This window comes from Natator depressus, chromosome 4, assembly GCF_965152275.1.
Source record: "Natator depressus isolate rNatDep1 chromosome 4, rNatDep2.hap1, whole genome shotgun sequence".
NCBI classification, from domain to species: domain Eukaryota; kingdom Metazoa; phylum Chordata; order Testudines; family Cheloniidae; genus Natator; species Natator depressus.
Window position 1 is genome coordinate 108,513,843 of NC_134237.1, and position 13,722 is coordinate 108,527,564.

The window sequence follows — 13,722 nt, forward strand, 5'->3', positions numbered from 1 at the left end:
CTACCATAGCCTTAGGCTACTTTAAGTAGTTACTATGTAAAACTGGAGAATAAATTCATTTCAGTAAAATATCCAATACAGAGATTTCAATCCTGCAAAACAAATTTCAGTACAAATTTAACAATAGACTGGGATTTTCAAAGGAAGTTGAGTTTTTATCTCCCACTGAAAGAATCTCAGGGTTGCTACCAGTGCCTGCATAATACAAGAAAAAATTTTCATCAATTTCTAAAGATACTCAATTGAAATACAGTGTGTTAATGTTTTAATTCCTTGCAGTGTTTTGAATCCGAACAACAATGTAATGTTGGTGCCTGAGAAACAAAACTGAAAGGAACTAGTTTAGTTTCAGTTTCTAAGCTGAGAGAGATACAAAAAGTAAATAAGTAGCACAAATGATGACAAGTAAATGAAATATTCATGATCTATACTATTACTAAAAAAGGTGAGGAATTTTTAAACCAACAAGAGATATGGTTTATGTCTCTCCTCTTGTGGAGAGCAGTTCTAAAATATGGGAAGAAAATCTGCAAAAAATGTTACACCATTTTTTGCAGTTTTTTGTCAAAGTGTTGAAATTTGACTCAAAACAAGTAGCAGTGACTTTGTATTTGGAAAAAGTATCTAATTTCAGTATTTACACATTGCTTTAAAGATTTTAGTGATACATCTGCAATACTTTATTTTGCTCTCTTCAAATACCCATATTCATATTTACTTAAATTTTAGTTTAAATAACACCAAATATGTATTTATACACAGTATGATGTTATAATACAGTAATGACTTTTTACAAAGCAATTACATGATCAAAACAACATATAAAATGAAGTGATTCTAAAGTCTTATTTCTTTTACTTGCTGGTATCTATGATATTTGGAAGAAAAACAAACATAATTTGGTGTTTTTTGGAACATCGCTTTTATTTATTCAGTTTAAAAAATATATTATTCATTACATCTAAAATACATAGTCACACCAGAATGAATCTGTATCAATATCTGACAAATGTAAAACCTAAGGTTGTTGCTTCAGCTGAGTTTTGACTACTCAGTTATTGCATAATATTTGTTTCAAATATACCTTGCTCTTGATGAAGGATATGATTTGGTCTGTGGTTAAAGCACAGGTCTGGGAACCAAGAACTCTATATCCCTAATCCCAGATTCACAGATGACTTGATGCGTGGTCCAGGACAATCTCCTTAGTTTATTATCTGACTTTCTCCATGTGTAAAGTGGGAATATTACTATTTACTATTTACCTAGTGTTCAAGGATTAGTTAATGTTTGTACAACTCATCAGTGAGGCAAAGTGATATAGTGTTATTACTATTGACAGAACATTAACTCGATTAAATATTTAGGCCCTAGTCCTCCAGTGTGCTGATCTATTACCTTTCCCCTGCATTCGCTGCTTGCAATAATAATGATATTATCGGAGTATATGACTGATCTTGATGTGTTACTCATTAGTTTGAAACAAGCAAGGGGACAAGTAGGTGAACAGAAGTAATTGGATTGTCAGGCTTGCTATATAAACAATTTGATACATAGAAATTGTTAGGAAATAATTGAAAAAGGACTGACGTGACTGGTTAGTTTTAATGATTAGGCTTAATTATGGAAATGCAGAATGCCACAGATGGAACAGGCACAGGCATTGGCCTTATGATAATTGGGGTATCAGAACAAATCTGGGTATGTATCCATGACATCTAGATCATAGAATATCAGGGTTGGAAGGGACCTCAGGAGATCATCTAGTCTAACCCCTTGCACAAAGGAGGACCAATCTCCAATTTTTGCCCCAGATCCCTAAATGGCCCCCTCAAAGATTGAACTCACAACCCTAGGTTTAGCAGGCCAATGCTCAAACCACCGAGCTATCCCTCTTTAGTATTAATCCACGCTGAAATACTATACGCAAGTTAGATAATGTGGGGTAGAAGGTACCATGCCTAGTCTTCTTTCCTTGGGTACTCTCAGGCTCTGAACAGTTGTCAGCTGGATCTGTGGCCTTCTGAGGTTCTCCACTTGCTAATTTTCATCTATTTTTATTCATCATCTTTTATAGTGTAAATATTAAATGTGTTTATTACTCTGACACTATATTGGTTACACAGACTGTTTGTTGGATAAGTTTATGCTGTGTAGCTGTGATGGTTGTACCAGGCCCTTTGAGGCCCCCTACAGGAGACCTCGTGGTCCTACCACACCCTGCCCCAGGAAAGGAGAAGTGAAGGTGGGTCCTCTAGGCCTGCTCAGAGAGGCCCCAGGAGCCTGAGAGAGAACCAGAAGTAGAGCTGCAGAAAGCAAAATGCTGCCAGAAGGAGAGAGAGGACCTGAGAACTGTAACCCTAAGGTAATGGGTGAAAGGAAAGAGATTAGGTGGGAAGAAGCCCAGGGAAAAGAGTAGCAGCTAACAGATAAGGGAGTATTGCGTGACTGCTGTTCATAGGGTTCCTGGGTTGGGACCCAGAGTAGGGGTGGGCCCAGGTTCCCCCCGTGGCCACTGGAGAGGTGGCCTAAGGCCCAAGAAGGAGAAAAGACTTGTTTAGAAGCCCAAACAAAGGGCTGGAATTTAAACGATTCAGGGATGGGACTGAAGACCCTGGTAAGTGAAGACAGACCATCTGGTGAATTCTTGGTTACCCAACCAGAATGGGATTGAACTTGAGAGAGGACCTGGCTGGAGAGCTGGGGCAGGGAGTACTGGTGAAGACAAGAGTCTCAGGGGAGAAAGCCATTACTAACCTAGGTTGGCCATTACTAACCTAGGTTGGCTCCTTTTTTACCGTCACATGTAGCAGTCATTTTATTCTTCTCTTTATATAAGTCAACAGTGGATCATTTTTCATGAATTTGCTGGGATCGTATTACCTTTCCTTGGTACTTAGGTTTGCAGTTTGGAAGAAACATTAATAAAAAGACTGAACACTAAATATAGCTACAAAAAGGTGATATGTCCTCTTTACTCTCTGACAAGTATTTCTGTCCTTCGCTAAGCTTAAACAAAAGACTTCTCATAGTGGGTTTTTTGTTTTGGTTTTTTGAAATGACTTATGAAACTGTCTAAAATTCTCTTGGAATATGAATTGTGGACATTAATTCACACGGATGAGCTATCAAGTAATTTTCCCAATAATTTAGTTTTGACATTTTCCCCTAATGATAGTTTGATAAAGCAAAAAGTCAAAGGCATGTCCTGAATGTGCTGAAAGAGGCAGAACAGCATGGTTAGGGAGTAATAGAGGAAGTTACAAAAGATTACTGGAACTGTTTTTGAACTGCTTAGGTTGCTAGATCCCTGATTTGGATGAATAACAGACCAGCTGGCTGAACACTAAACTAAAGGTGTCATAGCTGTACAGCATGAGAAGTTGCAACTGACTGTGCCTTGCTCCACAGAAAAGACCTGCCAACTTTGATCTAACTCAGTGATTAGGTCAAACCCAAGCTACAGTACACCTTTTGATTTCTGAATGGAATATACTGAATCTCTCAGGTGTGAACAAATAAAACTTATAGAAAAGTACACCAGTGAACTAATATACCATTTGAACAGATGTCAGTGAAGATAAACTTACATTTTACGCAGCTGAGGAAGCTTCTTAAAGATCCCAGTCGCCTCTAACACTGTGAATTCATTGTTATTCAGTCTCCTGGAGAAAACAGCAACAATACAGTCACAAAATTATTCCAGCACCAACATGGCTTGACAGACTATTTTCTAGATTACATGATTTTTTTCATAATATTTTAACTAAAATATCTGCAGTACTCAGGTAAGATTTCAATCTATGCTTCCATTTCTAATTCTGTAGTCCCGGTGTACACAAATCTGCCATCTCAATTAGAGTTAAGAATGCACAGGGCTCCAGGACCAAGAACAGAATGTAAATATTATAAATACAAAATCTGAAGGGAAATATAAAATATGTTTTAATTTAGATCCTCTCTCTTTTTACTGATAAAGATGCATAATAAACTAACATAAAAGTCCATTGAGGGAATCTGATGTCTGCATACCTTCTACCCTAATCTGGCTTCTGGGATAGGGTAATACCACTATGTTGCTATCCTCTCTCCTCTTGCTACTGGGAGGGAAAGCAATTGGCAGAACATGCAAAGAGCTAGTTGTTGGCAATATTCAATTAGGGAACAAACAGGAGCAGCCTCATGACCCCATGAAGTTGTCATTTGTCACATCTATAAACTTTGTTTTTGCAAGAGACTTTCAAGGTCCAGGACTAAAGGGCTGCTCATCTCTCTCCTTCACGAAGATGGGGGAGACTGCTCCACTGTTGAAGTTTTATTCCCCTCCGGGACAACATATCACAAATATTCCAGGGATGGTCCCATAGCAACTTGTAAATAAAAATCTTGAAGTATATACAAACAACTGAAAATTGTCCAGTGTTCATTACAGGATATTGGGTGGAGTCTGATAGACATCTGGAGAGTCTCACAGAAATATCATTTACAAGGATGAAATTATTCTTTTATGCTTCCAGTCTCTTGACTGGGAATAAAGGGCTCTACAACTTAGCAGTGTTTTTAAGCCCTAGGGTAGGCCCATGATTGCTAGCTGGTGTCAACATGTTCGGCCTTAGACCACTGACCTCAGGTCATTCCATTCCATCTATCGTCAGTGTCTAAGAAATCACCAAAAGCTACTCTTGTAGTGCTTCAGGAAGGTAGGTAATGAGCACCAGATGGTTGTTTGAAAAATCTTAAAACAGTGATTCTCTGGCCCAGAAACCAAAGCACCTTTAGCAGAGTGAGGCCTGAACCCTGAGAGGCTGTTAACTTGGGCCAACGTTTATATTTCAATATGGTATGCATTGATCCATGCATCTAATACACAAAAGGCCATTTTCCTTTCTTAGGCTTCTTTAAAAGAAAAAAAAATCCAACCCCCTAGTCTCTTTAGTTTTAGGGTGCTAATGTTTTAATCTCCTTACCCCATTTAAGGATGGAGTCTAATTACCTTTTGTTTAAAGATCTGGGACTAGGACCAAACCAGAGGAGATGAATGCCTGGATCACTATGGAACTCTAAATCTGACATGGGTCTAAACTGGGAAACACTTCTCAGGGTGATCTTGTTGGGAAAGAAGGTGGGGAAAGGAAAATGGCGAGAAAGCTGCTAGTTCACCCATCCTTCTAGTTGAGGTTATGGCTACCACTTTAAGTGATAGCCAGAAGACAAGCATTGAGTTTATCAATTTGAAGTGCACAGTCTTTTCAACAATTGATTGAAATCCTACATAAACTTGAATTGGGAAAGCGAACAATTGTTTTGGACAGATGTAGAATATTTTCCAACCAACCTGAAGTACATAGGACATGCATTTCAAGAGGTGCAAAGCGCCCACAAATTCAAATGAAGCAAATGAGATGGAAAATCTGGTGCATACTGACCAATGAGTGTGACTACACTGAGTAACCTTTAAAGTGATCTTTGATAGGATGGAACAGGGTTTTGGATTCTATCTTTTCTACATCAATAAACAAGTTTACTGCGGACATGTAGCACTTCCTGGAAGAGCTGCTTTCCTACATGCTAACAGACTATCTAACATTGCAACACAAGCCTTCTCTAATGCCAGCCATTCAAGTATCAGGAGAAGCCTGTGAGGAGAAATGGGGGGGATCAGGCCCAGGTCCAAGAAGAAAGGGAAGGGTCTCTCTAGGACACAATAAGCATTTTCATAGCATCCTTTGTGATACAGATGAGACTCAGTTGCAGTTAAACCCAAAGATAAACAGACACCCTGGGGATACACGGGCCATGTAGTTCTCCTTGGCTTTAGCTTGTAGAAATGTAGTGATGTCATGAGGTAAGCTCTACCACTGGAAGCCTGAATATTCCAGAATAACCAGAAAATAGTCACCCCGGAAAGGGGAAGAGGAAGGGATTCATAGACTTCAAGAGGGATTTTTCTGCCAGGCTCCTTTGAGCAAATCTGACATTGAAGTAGCTGTTAGCAGGAATTGCTGCTTCACATGGAAACCAGAACTCAGATTTCCAGTCTGCTTGTCAAATAACTGTAAACTAGACTTCTTCATGAAGAAGCAGGTTGAATCTTGATAAGATATTGGTGGCCTCCAAAATCAAAGGCCACTGCTCTTAGTTGAAGCAATATTAGAATCACTAACCTGGTGCCTAGCTCTGACATAGTGCTTTTCATCATTAGATCTCAAAGCGCTTTACAAAAGATGTAAATAGGAAGTTATTAGGTACCATGGTCAGATCTTGGTGTTAGGGAACAATTTAAAGATTTTTCTCTCTATTTTGGAGTTTCTTGGTAGTTGGTAGGTTATTCCTGTATGAAGGACAAGGAAGATGGGATGAAGTGCTGGATCCTTCTTGTTGCAAGCTGAGGTTCATGCAGCATGATTACTTTTGGTGCTGCATGTGTGGCGATATAATGTACACTACTATAATAAAGTCAAGTCCTCAGTGGACCTGCAAGGAAGTAAGACACATGGCCTGAAGGGTTGGAACTTGTATGGTTGTGGATCACATGGAATTTATATAGCTGGAATTGAAGAACTCCTCTAGTGAACAGCTTAGATTTTGAATTGTTAAATATTTGTTCAAGAGGTTTGTTTTCTGTGATCATCGTATTCCATACACATAGCTCTAAGTCACATTGAGAGCTTCTTTCTCTATTGTTCCACTGGTGTCAGTGTTCTCCTGGCAATGGCAATTATGCTGGCAGTGTTTGTCATTGTGTGCTGGTGATGCCACCATCAAGTGTTTCTTTGCTTGAAAGTAGGATATTACACTGTCACTGGTCAAAGCAGATAAGGAAGCAACAAACTGAGGGCATCAGTATAGCTTCTCAAGTTTGGTCTTCTCAGGTTTATGGCTTCTCTTTTAAGCTACTATGGCGGAGTGTGAAATGAAGTGTGCACAACAGCTGAGCATTTGCAGGAAGCTGTGTACTTCACTGATACTCTGTGGTGCTGCTAAACTTTTGATGGCAACTATCCAGTTTGTTTCTGGTGTTATGCCAGCTGCTGAAAAGTTATAGCGAAAAACAGTAAAGAGGATTTATAGAACTGATATTTTGCTCCATTTAGAGTGAGGTTCTTCTCCTGGAGTGTCTTGAATACTGATTTCAGTGATTTGTCAAGGGCCTCATGAGTTGTCCCACACGTCAGAAAGTAATCAGCAAAGTATCTTACTTCCGGGATGCCTTATAGAGCTTGTTGGATTGTGTTCCAGAGCACCTCAATAGCAGAACAGATACTGCGTGACCACCTCCTGTGCCCTTATTTTCTAAAGGACTTTGGGAACAAATAGCAGAGGAAATGATTAGAGCAAGGCTTGGTTCAATTGACAGTGATTCATTACCCACAATTATGCCTCTATTCTGGCGCTATTATTCATGTGTTGCAAACAGGTCTGTGGCTGGTCCTGAACTAATCCGGAGAAATATTTTCTTGATGAAATCCTAAGTGCTGAGCCAGTTCAACCCTCCAAGTACATGAGTGGCCCAGATAGCAAGTAGGAGAAATTCTGCAAAAGAGAACATCTTTCTCATCTCCTTGGATAGGGACTTGCTGCTTGTTCCACACTGCTTGTTAATTAGCTATAACTGCAGATATTGTGTCTTAGCGTACATCCACACTGCAATAAAAGACCCACAGCATGGCTGCAGCTGATCCTGGTCAGCTGAATTGGCTCATGGGGCTAAAAATTGAAATGTAGATGCTTGGGTTGGAACTTCAACTCTGAAATCCTGCAAGGTGGGGTGGATCTCAGAGCCCAGGCTCCAGCCTAAGCCCAAACATCTACCCTGAAATTTTTACCCCACACCCGAGCCCTGTGAACCCAAGTCAACAGACCTGGGCTCTGAGCTTCAGTGCCATGAGTTTTTTTTTTTTTTTTTTTTTTAATTGGAATGTAGCCATACCTTTTAAGGCTAGAGGCCTGGAGCCAGCCAACCCTGAACACCTGAGCATGAATCTCCTGATTCTCCTCTAAGAGCAGTAGGAAGTTGCAGAGTTTTTTCAGGGAGTTCTCAGGAAGAACAGAAGTGAGTACAGAGGCTGCTGGGAGCGAGTAGGCTCCAGCAGAGAAACCTGAAACCTGGGTAGGGAGACAACAGGCAGGGAAGGTCTGGGAGATTGCATGGACTTGAAAACTTTATTTTGAATGTTCATTAATTTAATAAAGCAGGGACCCCTGACTGGGAGAAGGACTGGGGCCTGGAAGCCAGAGCCAGAAGGCTGAGCTCCAGCCAACAAGGTCTGGGAGTAGGCAGCAGGGAAGTTTGGAGCTGTGCCAGCTTAATGCTGGCGGGAAGACTTTTGTGTTTGCTGTTTTTAACTTTAAGTTAATATACCAGACCCTATTAGAGGATTTGTAAAAGCCTCTTTTTAAGTTTGAGTAACCAAGAGGGTAAACTGAGGTGAGGGACTGCTTATAGGGCTGCCGCCTCTGAGGCCATGAGGGGTGACCGGGAAAAGGCCACGCATTGACAAACAGCATGGCTCTAGATCCATCCTTGAGCTTGAGGAGAGTGATGTGGTATTTCTCATCAATTCTAGAATCCTTAAGATGAGAAAGATAAAAGTTGCTCCCCAATTCCTTTCTGCTGAAGAGCAGTGACGATTAGCACACAGTGAAGATTCTCCAATGCAATCTGCATTGATTTCTCCCACAACCTTAAGAAAACACTCAGTTCTGGATGTCACCCACTTTGCAGCTCCCCTCACAGAGCATTGATGGGACCATGATACAACCTTTGTTGACAAATACAGGATTCCCAGTAAAACAGAACCTTTGAGGCTGAGATGCCTGGATCTTTTCTGCCGTGTCCACTTTCTTGCCCATTGTCAAAACTGGGTCCTCTATGGAGGGATGTAGTGTTCTGGAAATAGCTTCTATCAAACTAACTTGATATCTTTTTTTTTGGGGGGGGGGTGAGATTGCCTGCTGAAACAACCACCACTACCTGCCTCTTCAGCTACTGCCCTATTTCTCTTCTTTGTCAAACTTAGTGGTTGTAGACAACGTGTTCACTAACTTGTATTCCTCTCCTCCAATTCCCTCTCCGTCTCCCATCAATCAGTTTCCACTCTCTCTACTTAAACTGACCTCACCAAAAAGTTTTTGAATGACTTCTTAGCCAAAGACCAGTGCCTCTGCTCTATCCTCATCCTCCTTGACTTCTCTGTACTTTGACACCACTGGTCATTCTCTTCCTCTTGAAATCCAAGACTCCTGCTTCTCCTCCTATCTTTCTGATCCACCTGAATTGTATCATTTGGTGGGGTTTTGCCTTCTTTCTCCTTCAGTGGGCACCTCCCAAGGCTGAGTCCTTAGCCCTTGGCTCTTCTCTCTCTCTCCATCATATATCTAGGCACTGTTATACACAAGCATGGCTTTACGTACTATATGTCAAACTTGCATATTTATTTCTCCACTAAAAACCAGTCTCCCTTGACCCAATCTTGCATCAAAGCTTATCTTTCAGACACCTCTTCATTGACATCTATCCAGCAGCGCAAATTTAACATGGCCAAAACTGAACTTTTGCTTTTCCCACAAAAGCCTCCTCCTCTCCTCAGTTTGTCTATCCTCATGAACATCACTTAGCCCTGCAATTTGGGCATCCTCCTCAATTCAGCCCTTTCTCTTAACTCACATATCCAGACTATATCCAAGTCTTCTTGTTTTAACATTTCAAGGATTTAGCCTTATTGGTCTGTACAGACTGCCAGGACCCTTGTTCTAGCACCACCTTTCTGGCTTGTCATTCTGACTATATTATATCTCCCCTCCTTGCGTCTCTCCACTAGCTCTCACTCTTCCACTGCATTAAACACAAGCTCCTTGTCTCTGCCTTTAAGCCCCTTCACCATTTAGTCCACCCTATCTGCCAGGTCTACTAGCACATCAAGGCATCAACTCATAAGAACCGCCAGACTGGAGCAGACCAATTGTTCATGTAGCCCAATATCCTGTCCTCCATCATTTTGTATGTGTAGTTGCAATTATGTTTTCCAATGTGCATTACTTTGAACTTAACAACATTGAACTTCATCTGCCATTTTGTTGGCCAGTCACCCAGTTTAGTGAGATCCCTTTGTAACTCTTTGAAATCAATTTTGGATTTAACTATTTTGTGTAATCTTGGATCATCTGTAAACTTTGCCATCTCACTGTTTACCACATTTTTCAGATCATTTATGAACATGTTGAACAGCACTGGTCCCGATAAAGGTCCTTGGGGGACCCCGCTAGTTACCACTTTCCATTGTGAAAACTGACCATTCATTTCCTACCTTTTATTTCCTATCTTATAACTAGTTACTGATCCATGAGAGGACCTTCCCTCTCATCCTCTGACCAATCTTACTTTGCTTAAGAGCCTTTTGTGTGTGACCTTGTCAAAAGCTTTCTTAAAGTGCAAGTACTATATATCTAAGGGATCACACTTGTACACATGCTTATTTTCACCCTCAAAGTATTCTAATAGATTAGTGAGTCATGATTTCCCTTTACAAAGGCTGTGTTGACTCATGTATGCATCTGATAATTCTGTTCTTTACTACAGTTTCAACTAATTTGCCTGATACTAACGTTAGGGATGTTACATTAGCTTTCTTTCAGTCATCTGGCATAGAGGCTGATTTAAGTGGTAGGTTACATACTAGTTGGTAATTCTGCAATTTCATATCGGAGTTCCTTCAGAACTCTTGGTGAATACCATCTGGTTCTCGTGACTTATTGCTGTTTATCAATTTGTTCTAAAACTTTCTCTATTGACACCTCAATCTTGGACTGTCTTCTTTGTTACACGTCTGTACATCACCGAGCATAATGTGGTCCTGCTTCTTGATTGGGTCACCGAGTTGCTACTTTAATATAAATAAAAAATAACACCCTGCCCCCCCCCACACAATAAAAAAATAAAATAAACAGTGGATAATCATGGAGTAGAAACATGGCATGGTACAGCAGTTACCTTATTAATTCGTTAGTTTAGATATTCAGTTTTGCTTTTTGGGTTGAATGTTAACAAAAATGTTTTAAATTTGGTTATAACATCATTCAGTATTCAAAACAATGGGGAGGGGGAAGGGAGTAGTTTGAGCTTTTTTTCCCCCTCTTTCTTTTAAGCTGTTTTGACTTTTCATACCAAAATGTTAGCTGTACTCCCACTGACGAGCAGCATGTTATTGCGGGTTGAACTTACAACTCTGCTGTGTACTGGGGTACGTGGTCAGGAATTTTGTTGAGCTTCTGATTGGAGCAATCCACTGTGGTTCCTTCACAGCGGCATTTTTCAGGGCAAGCCAGATCTGCAAAGCAGTCTCCACTTAGTTTTGATCGGTAATCTTCGGTGCCTGTGGAAGCGTCAAGCCAAAATATAGACACTAAGTCCACAGAGTATGAGATTCATTTCTCATGAGAAAATTAAAATGATAGATCTGCAATGCAGACTAAAGGCGAATAACTTGAGAAATGTTTCATAAACTTTGTGCTACTAAACAGACATTAAGGCTTCAAGAGAGGGTTCAAATACAGGGGCTTGAGATATGCTGGAAAACTTGTGACCAAGTTCGTGGTGATGGGAGAACACTGAAAACTTATGCTTTTCACAGCTGTACTTTCTGCTGATTGTGCTGTCAGCCAATCTTGCCTGGTTTACATCTAATTACACAAATGCCACTGATTATTACAGAATTTATTTTTCTGTGTGTCAAGATTTAATAGATTCTTCTATGCCATTTCTTTTTTCTCTTGTTATTCTTTTTGTTGTTGACTGGACTTCATTAACCTTCTATATTCATTTCTTTTACAGTCCCCAATCCTCCACATAATCTCAAATACAGAAGATTCAAAGCCCTATTTTCTCCTTTAATTTTAAAAGTGTGTAATCCTGACTTAAGCCTCAGCAGCTTGCCATGCTGTAGAAAGCTGCGTGACGTTCCATGGTGCTTGACAGAACCATGTTTTACTCATACCTTGCAACCACATGGTTAGATCAAGCACAACAGAAAATCTCGCTAAATTATCATAACTGCATCCACTAGGCCAAGGACAAGAGCAAGGGAAAAAGAGGAAGGAGTAGGGAAAAGCTACAGAATCTCTTGAAGTTTAATACTTGCTTACATGACATGGCATTCCTATTACAGAATGTCCACTGCCACTGTAACAGTATTAGTGTCACAGCTTAACTAAAAAGTAGAAGAAATAGACCACACTGCAAGTTTCTTCCACCATTTCCCACAATCAACAGAATAAAAATAACATCCTATACATATCAGAAGAAAACATCGAGTAAGGAACTGAGGGTGGGTGACAGGGAAAACAGATACAAGCTCAAAGGACCTGTGGGTTCTTCTTGGACAAAGGTGGAAAGACACTAGTAGAAGAAGGTGCACCAGGGATGGGAAGTACACTGTGATTTAGTTCAGACACTGAACTTTACTTACAGCCAAAATGGTGAACTCCTGCAAAAGTAAAGATAGCCAAGGAGGAAAGAAAGACAGAGTAATCCCAATTAAGATAAAAACATGAAACTAAGCAGTCTCATTCTCTTGCCTCGATATTATTTCTCTGATTACAGGATGTTGCAATGAGGCACCATCTTTAGGACAGAGAGAAGAATTCATTTTAAGTGGCATACAAAACTTCAATTAAGCTAAAGGGTAGAGATTAATTATGAACTATTTATAGGATGATACTTTTCATGTGTTATAATTTATCATTTTAAAAATTCTTTTATTATGATAAGATAGAGTAATGCTGCTTTATACAAATGTATGCTAAGCCACTTAAAATAAAAAAATAATCAAAGAAACTTTGGGGAAACAGTCACAAGTGCCATAGAACAAAAGAGGCCTCACATACTATAATATTTTAGCATCTACTTAGCTTCAAGTAATGTATATGACATAACTACTTGAAATATTTTTATGAACGAATACAAAAGCAGGATTTGTTCAAGTTCCTGCTTTATTACTGTTATAACCTTTAGTCTCCAAACATGACTCTGTGGGAATACTATTAAAATAGTTTAAGGTCTGTGGACCCAGATCTCTCAGCTATAAAAAGTCTACATTCAACCTGCTATAGAAAATGCTGATTTTTTTAATGATATTTATCTAGGCAAAGTGTATCCAATTTTTTTTAATGGAACTTTGACAATTACTTATGAGCAAGAAAAATTGTAATTTGCATAGTAGTTAAAACTAAATCACATAAAATATTTAGGTCAAGATCTCCAAAGTTTGAAGAAATGTTACACATTGTACTCTATGTCCATTATTTACTTAATAGGAAGAGGATACACTGAAGCCACACTTCAAAAAGTACCATTCTCAGAACTTCCTGATGTGTTTCACGTTTTAGCAATTACATTTTTTAGTAGTATATTATTTCTTGTAGGTAAACAAATCAGAGCTATGTGTGGCCATGTTATAGATTACCTGTTAAAGATATTTGCTAGTAAAATGCTTCTAATTTAGAGACAAAAGTCATTTTGGCAATATTGAGTAGAAGTGTCTCTGTGTGAGGAATACAGGTGTTCTACTCATTATGGAATTCAGGAGGCGAGAGATTGGGGAAATCAGATCTCCCTCCCCCACTTTAAGCTATTTTAAAATAATAAGTTCCTGCTGCTGCCAGTGATGGCAAACTACCCTCCTTGCCCAGTTTTCTTTTTTCCCTGCAAAACTCAAGCCAACGTAT

The 13,722-nt window shown here is 39.6% G+C and overlaps 1 protein-coding gene across 7 annotated transcripts in view; it reads right to left on the reverse strand.

The window, feature by feature from the left end:
- Positions 1-13,722, reverse strand: part of SLIT2 (slit guidance ligand 2) — a 419,356-nt gene that overhangs the window by 86,207 nt on the left and 319,427 nt on the right. For all 7 annotated transcript variants that reach the window (XM_074951617.1, XM_074951610.1, XM_074951615.1 and 4 more), the window contains exons 15-16: positions 11,222-11,372; positions 3,591-3,665 (exon numbers count right to left, since the gene is read on the reverse strand). In XM_074951617.1, the coding sequence (XP_074807718.1) occupies positions 3,591-3,665; positions 11,222-11,372 (226 nt within the window). The remainder of the gene's footprint in view (positions 1-3,590; positions 3,666-11,221; positions 11,373-13,722) is intronic.